At 40.1% G+C, this 14,710-nt stretch overlaps 1 protein-coding gene across 1 annotated transcript in view; it reads left to right on the top strand.

The window, feature by feature from the left end:
• The window catches only part of CCNI (cyclin I), a 1,428,732-nt gene that overhangs the window by 125,004 nt on the left and 1,289,018 nt on the right, over positions 1 to 14,710 (top strand). The window contains exon 2 of the mRNA XM_044061168.1: positions 13,906 to 14,062. Within this exon, the coding sequence (XP_043917103.1) occupies positions 13,949 to 14,062 (114 nt within the window). The 5' untranslated portion in view covers positions 13,906 to 13,948. The remainder of the gene's footprint in view (positions 1 to 13,905; positions 14,063 to 14,710) is intronic.

A 14,710-nucleotide genomic window follows, 5' to 3' on the forward strand; every position in this document is an offset into this window, starting at 1 on the left:
TCAACATTAGACATTATGACCTAGCTTACTAGCCTATGTCAAGATACAAAAGTACCTGATGTTAATATAAGTTCTTTAAAACTAAATAGAGGGACCCATATATATATTAAACATCAGTTTTACTTCTAGATTACCACTGGTCATTCAATCCTGGCTTAAGGAGAGCTCCTAGATGACTATCCATCGTCGTTCTTTTTGAGTTAATATTTTATGTTTAGCCAAATCATTGACACCCTGTGTTTGGACCATGTGTATTCCAGCAAACACAAAGTGAGCTGTATTATGAACTAGCTCATGTTTATATAAAGCACTGCTGGCACGTTGGCTTTTGATGTCACTTATATGGAGGGCAATATGTTGTTTCAGGGCACATGAATTTTGGCCTACATAAAGTGCTCCGCACTTACATATAGCCATATACACCACCCAAGTGCTGGTACATTTTTGTTTAATATCATAAACTCTCCTAGAATTTACTGATGTAAAAGATTTAGTTTTAGACATCGTTACAGTATTTACAAAAGCCACGATATGTATTACCCGCTGTGCTGTTCGATGGAAATGTACTTGGACCTTTTTTAAAAGTAGAAAAATATTGTCCTAAAGATTTACCTTTCCTATTGCCAAAGCTACATACCTCTCTTGTAAACTGTGTGAAAAACAGATCATATTGTATAACATGTCAGAATTTGGAAATAGTTCTTTTTTTATGAAAGGTATTAGAACTCTGTCGTAATAAATCTCAACTTGCCCTCATCAGCCACATCATATGTCTGTTTGTCTAATAATAGAGTCCTGTCACTAACTTTAGATTGTTGATAAGCTTTGTGAATAATATTTTCATTGTAGCCCCTATGTATAAATCTATTCTGCGAATCCATAGCTTGCTGTTCAAATGTCAATTGTGTGGAGCAAATTCTCCTAACCCTCTGGAACTGTGATCCAGGTATTTTTTAGATGGTGTGGGGGGTGGGGTGGTAGCTGCTGGCATGTAAAAATGCATTCTTGTAAAATGGTTTTCTGTATAAATTAGTTGCTATTGTTCCATCTAATGTTTTATTGACCATTACATCCAAGAATTCTGTGTGTGTGGAATCAATGCCACCTGTAAATGTGATATCATACCTATTAGCACTAAGAAATGTCACAAATCTTTGCCATTCAGTCTGACTCCCCCTCCCCTCCCACACCACCCAACAATCATCTAAATACCTACGCCACATCTCCAGCCATGGTTTAAAAGGAAATTCCTCTGTGTAGATATACTGAACTTCAAAGTAACCCATAAAAAGGTTGGCATACATGGGGGCAAAAGTAGCCCCCATAGGGGTACCTCTTAGCTGTAAATACCACTCGTTCTGAAACTGAAAAACATTGTGTTCCAGAACCAGTTTTAACAAAGACAACAAAAATGTCATACCTGATACTGAATATCTTCCTGATTGTTCCATCCAATATTGAATGGCCCTCAAACCTCCTTCATGTGGTATACTAGTGTAGAGAGACTGGACATCCATTGTCCCTATATATGATGTAGAAGAAACTTGTAGTTTATCCATGAGTTGTAGGAATTGTTTCTTATCACAAATCCTAGCTGTAACCAAAGGTAAAAGCACTTTAGGTCTATGTTCTAAATTTTCAGATAGGGGTTCAAGCACTGATCCCCTTCCTGCCACTATGGGACGCCCTGGTGGATTTTGAAGTGGCTTATGTGTCTTGGGAACAAGATAAAAATATTGGAGCTTCGGTGAATCAACCTGCAGTTGTGCCAACAAAGACATGCTGATGATACCCTGATCTTTAGCCTTAATCAAAAAGGTATCCATCTCCCTTTTGAATGCTAGCATTGGATCACCTGATAGTTTACTGTAAAATTGACTATCATTCAACTGCCTATTGGCTTCTGATGTATAAGCTTGTTTGTCCCATATGACAACTGCGCCTCCTTTGTCAGCTCCTACTATTACTATATCTTGATTTTGTGCCAAAGATTTGAGAGCCGTTCTTTCAGAGGAAGAAAAATTGTCATTATGTGCCCGAAAAATTTGTGATCGATTCACATGCAAATCTTGTAAAACTAATTGTTCAAAGGTTTTAACAGTACTATGATATGGTGGTAAAAAAACCTGATTTTTTAAAATAAAAATCCCCTTGTTTTAACACTTGTATCTCTGTGGGCAAAATAATATTTGAGATTTAAATTCCTACAAAAATTCTTGACATCATTTATTACATCATATGTGACACACAATGCATTTTTGAAGTCATTAGTGTCCCTCTGATATTTATTCATTTTTCGTCATTGTACCCCTCTCATATTTGTCAGTGTCAGACATAAATTGCGCGTACATTTCTTGATATTGAGCAGTATTAGAAAATGTCTTAGTACTTTCATGGCATGCCTTTAATTGGGACAAAAGGTTTGGCAGTTGCTTTTCATAGTACTCAACCAACAACTGAATAAACATACTTGAAGCTGTTTGTTGTATGGCCCTCCATTTTTTCATAAATTCAGTGTCTTGAGAACCTAGGCGTGGTTCCACGTAAACCCTGAGTCCCCTTGGTGACATTTTAGCCAACATATAAGCTTTTAAAAGCTTGCAGTGCCAAACATATGAACATACCTTTTTTGAACAATCCATTAGTTGTTTAAATGAATGTGCCACATCAGGTTGCCCTGTTTCATCCTTAGCATTTGGCTCTTGTCCCATCTTGGGTGTAGTAGTAAAAAAAGTACAGTCATCCTTATCCGCTAGTATATTGTCGAGATAAACTTTGAAGTCTGAACCAACTGCCATGTTGTAGCAGAAACTGTGTTTTCACCTCCCTCACTTAAGTGTTGCTGTCTTCAATATTTGTTTAGGTGAACCATAAATCGCCACCATCCAAACCACGTCTATTCAGGCCGTATCCCGTTCCAGCACTGGTGAAATACCAACAGAAATCCAAACCATGATATGGTGCTCGAGAACGTATGTAGTGGTACACGGAGTAAGAATACAAAACACCAACTGAAACTCCAGCACTCAAATAAAATAAAAAAAATCTCAAGACAGCTGGTTGAAACAAGTTTATTGCAGCACAGTCTGCAGAAACACAGACCGGTGACTGGTGACCAGTTTCGCCCTGAGGCATTGTCAGTGTGTGACAATATTACCAGTGGACCCGACATTTATACACCTTTTCAAAAATGAGTTAAACCACATCTTTAAAGATACAAACACCCAACATTACATATCAATAAGTATGCATTTCTCATATTCAACATTAGACATTATGACCTAGCTTACTAGCCTACGTCAAGATACAAAAATACCTGATGTTAATATAAGTTGTTTAAAACTAAATAGAGGGACCCATATATATCAAATATCAGTTTACTTATAGATTACCACTGGTGATTCAAACATGGCTTAAAGAGAGCTCCTAGATTGACTATCCATGCTCCAGGGACCTAAACCTTGCCACCACAATAAACAGAACATGCTGGAGGGATAGATTCCTGTCACATAGACTTCCCATGCTCTAGAACAGACTACCCATTCATGTCAAGCAAAGTTCCTCATTAGCCCTCTTTAAGAAAAATCTCAACAGTTGGATGGGAAATGGGAAATTTACCCTGGGGATTAATTCTGTGGCTTTGCTAGACAGGGGCACAGGAAAATAACTTTCTTGGGTGGTGAAAGCCAGTGAACTGTTTTGGCTATTCTTGTATAGGCCCCAAGACCGATAGCCTAGTACCTACCTATTAACATATGTTACAACGCAGGAATCTTGATAGCCGGGAACTCTGTTGCATTTATTGAGATAGATGGAGAGGGCAACACCAGATAAAAAAGTTATGTAGTTACCATAATGCTGGGTCCTTGTTGCCCTTTTTTTCATCCATCTCAACATTCCACCACCCCCTTTGCCCTTCCTAATTGTCACATTAGCCTTATTGGGCTTTTTTTCCTGGAGAATTGGAGGATTCTTACTAAACAAACCTGAAGCTTTCCATTTGGACCTTTCTAAGTTGGGGATTGGTTCTTTTCTGGGATATTGCTGTCCTTACAGCAAGCTCAGTCTGAGGTACTTCTGCCACAGTAGTGCATTACGGGAGAGGGGAGCAAGAGTGGTGTAGAGAGCTTAGATGATGCCGGCTTGGATCCTCCTGGAGACAGATGACCTATCTGTCAAGATGGATGGAGGGCAGCAAAGATTTAGCATTATGAGAAGTACATACCTTTCTTTTTTTCTTCATAAAAATGATCTTTAAAATAGTTATTTAAGTAACAGGGATTAAGCCCTTTTAGCATGGTATGCAAATTTAACCCATCATTAGCAGGTTAAAAGGGAAAGAATTTCATAAAGAATGACAAAGCCACAGTAAAGGCAACAGAATTATTAACTGTACAAGGCAAAATAAGTCACCCTAGTCCTACACTGTAGATAGTTCATGTTGTTACACAATTCCAGTTGCCTATTTCATAATGTTTTTCATTGTTTGGATTACTGCTTCCCAGGCATTTCAGTGGGATGCATTAATGATTACTGCTTCCCAGGCATTTCAGTGGGATGCATTAATTAATTTGTCTCCATAGTTAATGTTCTTAATAGGGTTTAATTTGAGAGGAATTTTAAAAATGAGTTGTGTTATGAATGCTTTCATACTTTCTTGTAAGATACTTTGTAAGCTTCTTTTTTGGTATTTTATTTAGATCAGTGAGCGTTATTTCAAACTATCAGAAAACGGTGTTGTTAATTGGTAAACTTTAATGTTTATTTCAGCTTGCCTTCGGTTAATCATATGCCTCATATTTATAGCTGCTATTTTTGTTATTTTCCAGTCTTAGTTATATTTTGGATTATATTGTTAATTTGTTTTCTTTTCCTGCTTTTATTGTACATTATTTATGTATAAGTAGTTTAACAGATTTTAAGTTTAATGTTAAGTACTTTATTTAGGTCTAATTTGTCAGTAATGGTGCTTTCTGATTGGCAAATTAAAGTATTAATTTCTTTTTTGATTATTTTACTTTTTTATTCCATGCTTGAATTTTGTATGGTTTATACAGCGCTTTGTGATGTACTATAGTAAGCATGTAGTTTATTCTGATTTTGTTAAAACATTGCTCTAGACATGAAATTTATGTGAAAGAAGTTGTTTTATGGGATCTGTATCAAACAGATTGTTGAACCCATATGATCAACAATTCAGTCCATAGCAAAAAAATGTAAATACTTACAACGCAAAAAAATGGTTTTGTAGGGGGGCAAGCCCCCATACCCACTACTAATTATATATGCCAGCTCTGAGTCCCACTACAGTGTGGAAAAGAGCAAATTTCCTAATCCATACTGTAACGCAATCTGAGTCAGAACAGTTTAGACTAAATTATCGATTTTATATGGGTTCAACCATATGGGTTTTGACAATCTGTCTTTTCAAAATGGATCCCACAAAAACAATTTCTTTCACATAAAGCAGTGCTCTAGAAATGAAATTTAACACAATCAGACTAAACTACATGCTTACTTTTATAAACCATATGAAATTTAAGCATGGAATAAAAAATGTTTTAAGGTGGCAATATGATGTGCGAAAATAAAAAAATATATAACGATGCATTTGAAAATTCAGAACATAATGACAAAGTACTTTGACAAAGAAAAACAATTATATGAAAGAAATCAAGAAACAATGCAAGAATTGTTAATAAAAGCAAAGATATTTCATACAAGGAAAAAGAGAAGTATTGAGTTACTTAAGCTGATTAGTAAAGGAAGATTGCAGTCTTGTGAGTAATAAAAATGTAAAAGGAGAAATAGAAAGTACTCGGGGGGGGGGGGGAGTATGAATAATACAGTACAATATGTACAAGTAATGTTTAAAGAAAAAAGAAGGTAGTGAAAAAACATGGAAAGTAAAAAAAAAAGTTAACAGAAAAAGAGAATAATGAGTTGGAAAAGGAGATTTCTGTAAATGAACTAGATAAAGTATTAGAATAAGTAAATATAGATTTGGCTGCAAGACCAGATGGAATAGAGTATGAAATGTATAAAAAATTAAGGGCTTAGAAAAAAATATATATTTTTTTAATTTTGAATGGTTAAATGAAGATTTTATGTATAAAGAATTCTGTAGTGGAATATTTAAACTCATATGAAAGAAGAAATGTAAAAGGTGATTAAAAAAAACTGATAGTATTGAATAATAATGACTGGAAGATCTTTATGAACATAAAACAAGATGTTTGAAACTAAAATGGAAAATATTATTGAAGATAGTATATATAGTATAAAGGGGAATTGTGAAGAATTATTAATGATAAGAGAAATTATGAATGATAAAAAAGTTTGCATGTTCTCCCTGTCTCCCTGTGGGGTTTCTCCCACTTCTGAAAAACATGCTGAGTGTTTCCATCTCAAACTCAGTAATGAATGGCACTGTGGGCAGCAGCACAGACTCCACATGGTGCCCTATAGGAGGAAGAGTTGTACAGACCGACTGCTTTGGGCATCTACTGTGGTGCACAGTATCCTCAAGATAGGAGAATATGGATCACAGACTGCACTGTGGCAGGGCTACGATGGTGTAAAAATCTGTCTCTAGGTGTTTCAGTCATGTTGACTAATGTCTCCAAAATGAGCATGGGTAGTTACCGGTGATAAGTGGGTTGAGGACCTGGCCTACTCTGATCTACACCAGCGACCCTTGCTAATGATGGGAGGGGTATATGTGCCCCTATTGGCTAGTGTGTGCCCGCCATAAAGCCCAGCAGCCCTGAGTCAATAAGATACTGGCTAGCCGGTGTATAGTTGCCTAGCCTGGGTTACCTGACCTAGCTCTGTTGAGTGAAAGCTGGTTGTAAAACCAACCAACCTGCCAAACATGAGCTGAGAATTGCTATGCTTAATGTAGGTTCACTGATAGGATGCAGCTTGGAAGTGGATGACATGATTATACAGAGGAGGCTGGACATCTATGTATCCAAAAGATGAGATGGAAGGGCAGTGCAGCAAAGCCACTTGGCTTGGGATTCAGATTCAGCTACTCAAGGGGGGGGGGGGGGGCAGGCTAGAAATGGTGTAGGAATTGTGGTGTGAGAGGGGCTTCAGAAGGCAGTGAGGGATATCATCAGAATTAATTACAGACTCATGGCAATCACTCTATTGTAATGATAGGGCAGTATTTATAATCTTAGCTTGTGCCCCACAGCAGGGTTGTGATAGTGAGGAAATGAGTGCATTCAAACAGTAGTTGCAGGACCTACTAGATAAAGCAGGACAACCTGAATTGGTGTTGATAATGGGTCACTTGAATGTACATATCGGGACAGACATAACAGGATACGAGGATTGTTTGGTCCACATGGGTGGGGCAACAGAAATAAAGAAGAAGCCATTCTAGATGTCTGTCTGGCAAACAGCTTCATAGTAGCCAACACATGTTTCCACAAGAGAGACAGTCACAAGATTAAATACAAGAGTAGCCAACATGTAACTCGGGTAGACTTCATCCTAGAAAGGAAAAGGCATTTGAGTAGAATCCATGATTGCAAAGTCATCCCCAGTGAAACAGTCGGCCCACAGCATAAACCACTATTTGCCACAATCAGCTGCAAGCAGTGGTGTGAGGAGGCTCAAAAGGTCAACAGAGACCAGGCTGAAGACCTGGAAGATGACTGGAGAGCAAGTACAACAGTTCAAGGAATTACTCAGGGCTCTAGCACCCCAAGAAGAGGAGGAAATAGGTGGAGTTGAACAAGAATGGTAGAGTCTAAAAACAGCATGTGATAGGACTACAGAAAAGATATGTGGCTGAGCCAGGTATGGAAATAAGGTACATAAGGAAAGCTGGGTGGTAGAATGCAGACGTCCAGGAAGTCATCAAAAGAAAGGAGGAGTGCAGGAAGAAGTGGGAGATAGAAAAGATTGACCAGGCTAGGAAGGACTACTGGTTGGCTAACAAAGAAGCTAAGAAAGAAGTTGCAATAGCAAAGAATAGGGAATGGGAGGCACTCTACCAGCTTTTGGAAAGTGAGTCAGTAAGTGGCACAAATAAACTACATCAGGTTGCAAGACAAAGACAAAAAGATAAAGAAGATAATCAGACACTGTTCATAAGGGATGCCAGCAACAGTGTGCTCACCAGTCTACAGGACATCAAAGGCAGATGGAAGGAGTATTTCCAGACGCTTCTGATTGAAGAAAACCCCACAAAGCTGTACTGTCCCAGAAACAGCCTACACTGAGATGAGAAGAGGAGCCCACCCTAGAAGAAGTAAAAACAGCACTAAGGAAAATGATGTCAGGGAAAGCAGCAAGCTCAGATGAGGTCACAGCAGATATGATAAAGATGCTGGATGAGATGGGGAGAAATTGCTCCTGATGGTACTAATAGCAGTGTGGAAAGAGAGGCATATCCCAGATGACTGGAGAATAAGCACACTTGTGCCATTGTGCAAGAACAAAGGGGACATCCTTAACTGTTGGCTTCAAACTCCTATCACATTGCATATAAGTTCTGGAGCGGGTGATTGATAAACGATATGCAGAGTAGTAGAATGCAAGATGGGAGATGAGCAGTTCGAATTCAGATTAGGATGCAGCACAATTGACCCGATGTTTGCAGTGAGGCAGATACTTGAGAAGAATCTAGAGATGAGGAGAGAGTCCAACTGAGCATTTCTAGACTTGGGGAAAGCATATGACAAGGTCCTAAGAAAGCTGATCTGGGCAGTACTGTGGTGGTTTGAAGTCAAAGAAACATTGGTAGAATTAGTGCTGGCTATGTACAAGGACCCAATGACTCAAGTATGAACACTGTTCGGCCTCACAGAGATGTTCCTGGTGGGAATGGGTGTACACCAGGGTTCAGCTCTTAGCCCACTGCTGGTCATACTCCTGATGGACTACATTAGCAAACAGGTTGGAGGGGACAGATCAACAAACTTGCTATATGCAGATGATGTGGCAATACAGGCAGACTCTGAGTTAGAACTTCAGCAAAGGATAGGAGAATGGAATGCAAAACTGAAGGCACATGGGATGAAATAAAGCACATATAAGATGGTGGTAATGGCAGCAAATTGGGGGAAATCTAAAGAAGCTGAGAATAGAGATAGAAAGGAAGATAGTGGAACAGGTAAACTGCTTCAGTTATCTGGGAAGGGTGGTTGAGGAGAAGGGAAGTCTGAATGAAGAGGTCAAAGCTAGAATCAGAGGGTCTGTAGCCAACTAGTATAGAGTGTCAGATGTAGTCTATGACAGAAGAATGCCAAAGAAGCTGAAAAGTAAGGTGTACAAGACAGTGGGTGTGACCAGTACTCCTGTATGGTACAAAAACCTGGGCAGTAAAGGCAGAACAGTTGAAGAAGTTAGAGGTGATGGAAATGAAGTGCCTGAGAAGGGTGGTAGGATGCACACTGTGGGACACAAGAAATGAGGACATAAGAGCCGAAGCCACAGTAGCTCCAATTGCAGAAAAGATCAAAGAGAACAGATTACAGTGGTTTGGACACATGCAGAAAAGTAGAAGACAATCTGGTGCGGAAGATTTGGGACAGACAGAAGGTAAAAGGAAGTGAGGATGTCCAGCAAAGAGGTGGATGGATTGTGTGAAAGACGATCTGCAACAGTCAGGCATGAATGTTGAAGAAGGCAGGAGTGTGGCACTGAATCGGGAGAGTTTGCGACAGTTAACAAGATACTCCGACCTCATGTAGAAAAAAAAAATGGGAAAAAGTGGGATGCTGATGATCTGCTACCACCAACTCAAGCAGATGGGATGTCAGTTTAATGTCTCATCCGAAGTATGGCAGGGTCAGGAATGCAGCATAGGTTCATAGGTTGGTACTAGGCTGTCAGCCCTAGGGGCCTATACAAGCCTAGCCGTAACAATTCCCTGGCTGTTTCTTCCCACTCTATTTACTTGCCTGGACCCCCGTCTAGCAGGGCGACTGACGTGATCCCCGGGGTGAATTCCTTTCTCCCATCCAATCGTCTGAGTTCCTTTTGAAGAGGGCCAAAGAGGCACTCTGCTTGACATGTATGGGCAATTTATTCCAGAGTCTGGGGAGTCTCTGGGTCAGGAACCTATCCCTCCAGCATATTTTGTTTATTGTGATGACAAGGTTTAGATCCCTGGAGCATGTGGCTCTGAGGGATTGGGATTTCTTTAAATGTAGCATGTCCAACAGCTCTGGGTTTGACATGGCCTTGTATGTTAAGCAGAGATTGTCTCTGAGTAGACGATATGCGACATAGTATAGCTGGAGTTTTTTAAGGTGGTCAGCGTAGGGCATCTGCTTTAGGCCTGTGATTCTCTTAGTGAGGTATTTCTGCGGCCTTTCCAGTTGTTGCAGATGTCTTGAGAGGTCCATACCAAATAGGCCGTTGTATTCTATAATGGGTCTAATGAGGGATGAGTACAGTGGGACAATAACCTCCTTTTTTCTGGATGAAAAGCCCTTAGTGGTGAGGTGTGCTACATAGAAGGATTTCATCACTGGTGTGCTACATAGAAGGATTTCCTCATTGTTGTGGCGATGTGGTTATCGAAGGTGATACCACTGTCCACCTGTGTCCCTAAGTCTCTTATCATACTTTCGGTGTTTAGTGTACTGCCACCTATATGGTAATTCATGGGTACATGATTTTTCCCAAAGGGGATAACTATATATTTCTTGGCATTAAGCTTGAGCCCATGGCTCTGGCACCAAGTATCTGTTTCTGTAAGGCCCTTTTGTAGAGTATCCACATCATTTTGGGGATTCAGTAATGGTTCCCAGTTTGCAGTCAGCTGCAAACTTTGTTAGCCAGAGTCCCTTAGTATTGGCCTGTACTTCAGAGAAGTAGATGCCAAACAAGAGCGGTCCCAGGACTGAACCCTGAGGTACTCCACTTGTCTCTTGTATGGAGCTGGATTTGGAGTCGGCTACTTTTACAGTGTGGGTTCCATCAGTAAGCCAGTTAGCAACCCATTGGATGATGTAGGGATTAATGCCCAACTTAGTAAGTTTATCTATGATTCCATAGTGGGGGATGGTGTCAAAAGCCTTGGCAAGGTCTAGATAGGTTGTGTGGACCACCTTACCCTTGTCCATGGCTCTGGAGACTGATTCGAAGAAGTCAATCAGGTTCAGGAGACAAGATCGGCCCTTCACGAACCCAAACTGGGTGGGGTGCAGTGTTTGAAGGTTGCCAATGTCTTTGTTTATAAGTTCCATGATAATATGCTCCATGGCTTTGCAGATAAGGCTAGTCAGACTAATGGGACAGTAGTTTCCGGGATCCAAGGTAGATCCCCCCTTGTGGAGTGGGATAACTGTAGCTCTGCACCATTCAGTGGGCACGAAACCTGAGGTGAGGCTATGATTAAACATGACACTTAGGTGAGGTGCCAGTTCATATTGTAGTTCATGTAGTACACAGCCTGGGATGTCATCTGGTCCCATGGATGCTGTATTCTTAGCTTTGGAGAGTGCGTTTTTTACCTGTGTGGCTGTTATTACTGGAATTTGGCAGTCTTCCAGTATTGAGATGGGTCATTTAGGGGGGTGAGAGGGGGGTGAAGTTGGGACTGAATCGATCTGCCAGGATATTGCCAATATCCTTGGGATCAGCATATTTAATGCCATTCTGTTTTAGCTCAGAACAGATCTGAGCATTGCCATTTAGGTTCTTGACATAGTTATAGAATGCCTTGTGGTTGTCTTTGGCAATTTTATTTTCGTAACTAGCTTTTGAGGATTTTATGAGGGATCTCAGTTTCTTACTGAGGCTGGTAAGGGAGTATTTTGCATCCTGGGATTTTCCTCTTTTCTGCAACAGTTTTTTTCCTTTTGTTGTAAAGTTTGTTTATCGCAGGGGACCATCAGATTGGCTTCCTTTTTTTGGATGAGAGCATCTTGATTCTATTTGGGATGGCATGATTCATGCATGAGTAGATGTGCTCGTACAGTGCCTTAGTGTAGGATTCAGCAGTTCCCGTCTGCATGGGTGTCATGAAGTTTGTCACTTCTGACTTGAGTAGCATGAATTTGGCTTTGGAGACGTTTTTTATGGAGGTTTCCTTACTGGGGGATGGGGGTGGGATGTGGATGTTAAGGGTGATTAGCTTATGGTCAGACCTGACTAACGAGGGGGTGACCATAGGTGTGGACCATCGATTTCCCATGTTGGTAATGACCAGGTCTAGGATATTGGAGTCCCTGGTGGGACTATGGATTAGTTGATCCAGGCCATTGGAATTTATGAATTCCAAGAACCGTTGGGCAAAGGTGTTGGTACATGAGTAGTTTTCTCAGTTAATGGCAGGGTAGTTAAAATCACCCAGTATTAGGGTGTTTGGTTCTATCTTAATATTTTCCAGTATGTTTAGAAAGGTGTAGTGAGAATCTTGTGGTATGGTGGGGGATCTGTAGCAAGCTACAGTTTGGTTTACAGTCTTACCCTAGTTTTAGTTGCACCTGGAGAATTTCAGACGCATTGTGTTGGGCAACTAGCCTGGTGGTGAGAATATCCTTGGTGAATATTGACACTCCTCCACCTTTAGTGTTTCGGTCCTGGTTTGGTGGCCGAAAAGTGTGGTAAGAGTTGTAGCCTGGTATTGCAGGGGTGCTCTCTGGAGCCTTGAACCAGGTCTCAGTTACTGCACAGATATCTATGTTCTCCATTTTTAGGAGTGCCTCGAGAGAGTGCATTTTGAGGTTTAGACTTCTAGCATTGAGTAGCATTACCTTCAGATTTTGCATGTTAGTACCTGTTACGGTGGTGGTTTTGTCCTTTGAACTTTGCCTAAAAAAGGCACTATAGGGGTGGCAAGAGCCTTAGCCAGTAACCTGAATCCCAAGGGCGACAGATGCAGACCATCTCTGACAAAGCATCGTGGTCTGTCAAGCATGTCGTCCCAGGCAGACAGATACTGGATCCCCTTTGAATGACACCAGAAGCTTAGCCAATTGTTGGTCAATCATTTTGTCCTTATGCTGTACTACAGTGCCCGTTATCGATCTACGTCATGTGGGAATAGAACCCTAGCCTTCTCCACCAAATGCGAGTGCACTACCTTTTGTGACACTGACATTGTATTTTGTTGTGAATTGGACTGCATTATTGTGATTAGTTGCAGTGTCTGAGTAGTTGGTGAAGTGCACAGCTTGGTGATAAATATTTGATGGTGCATATAGGATTGTGATCTGCAGTTATGGCTGGAAAAAATATTTATCATACCCACTTAGCAATATGCACTCTTAAGGTAAAACACATATGTAACAGCACCAGGAATATATAATTTTTTGTGTATTTAATCATTCGTTTTTTTTTTTTTTATTTTGTATTTGTTTACTGGAGTAGTGGATTGACCACATTTGACCTTTTGCAGGCATAACTGGGGTGAATGGAAACCAAAAATCGCATAATCAGAAAAAAAAAATGTTTTGTTATACAAATTGAAATTCATGAGAGGGGAAAGCTTAAACTGTTTTTGAATAAAGAAAATGAATGTTTGGATATATTGGTTATATACAGTTCCACAAAGCATTGAGGTGTATTTTAGAGTTTACACAGAGAAGGAAAGCTGAAGCAGTAGATGTAGAAATGATGATAGATGCTGGGATTGGCGTATTTAGGCTATGTACCCACTTTTGAAGCAGGTACACTTGGACTTGAAGGCAAATTTTGATACTTCCCTGAACATAGTCTGCTTGAAGTTTTCTTTAGGGCTGGGGATTAGGAATTGACAATAAGATGGTCCATTTATGGAAAAGGCATGTTTGGTGGACTGAAGGGGGTTTCATCCTGTTTTCATCTGAACCATAAAAAGCAGTGATGTTACTGTAAATTTTATTTCACAGTATGTGCAAAGTGAGTGCATGCTGAGTAAATGACTTAACTGTTATACTGTTTTTCTCATTTCAGGTAGCTGTATCCTGTTGGGAGGCAGGCATATCCAAGGGGTGTCATGAAATTTTCAGGCCCCCTGGAGAGCCGGAGGCTGTCTTTCCTTCTGGAAATGGCAGTCTCTAGAGAAGCTCAGATGTGGAAAGAGTATGTGCCAAAAATTCCCACCAATCAGGTAAGTCTGAATTTTAACTTGATACACATTGAATCCTAGTTCGTCAAAAAGTATTACTGGGTGTTTTACTCATACCTTTGTTACATCAGTACCTCGGGTATAGTTCAGGATTAGAAAAGAGAATAACAACTCTACAAAAATTAAAAGGTCCAAGAGTATAAAAAATTCAAGGATGTGTGCTGGAGCACCTGTATTCAGCAGAGGTAGGGCATCTGCAGAAGTCGACTACTCACCTGCATAAGCATTGACTGTGTTCCTGTTTTATTTTGTTCTTGTGGTGTTAATCTGGTGATAAAACCATAAAGGAGCACTGCAAATATTATTAGGTGTACTTAAAGAAGCACTATTTAGTGCATAAATTTAAAATATTTTACTGCATTTTGGGAAGTGGTTAAAACTATCTAGAGTCATTCTCTTGCACTTGCTCATCTTTTTGTGAACCAGATCTTGTGGCCTGAAGTTTAATACATTTAACAAAGCAAGCTGAAGCAGTTAGATGTGTCTTGCCATAATTCTAAGCAGTAAGGAGTGTTAATTGTTTTACTTTTGTAGTTGAAAGTTGGTAAAACTAGATGTTCTTCCTGTTTCACTGTTGCAGTCATCACACTTAGGTTATCTGCCTGCAGGTAGCCCTCAGTTCCTCCCGGG

Source organism: Protopterus annectens, chromosome 2.part0, assembly GCF_019279795.1.
Source record: "Protopterus annectens isolate FY-2018-M chromosome 2.part0, PAN1.0, whole genome shotgun sequence".
NCBI lineage: Eukaryota > Metazoa > Chordata > Ceratodontiformes > Protopteridae > Protopterus > Protopterus annectens.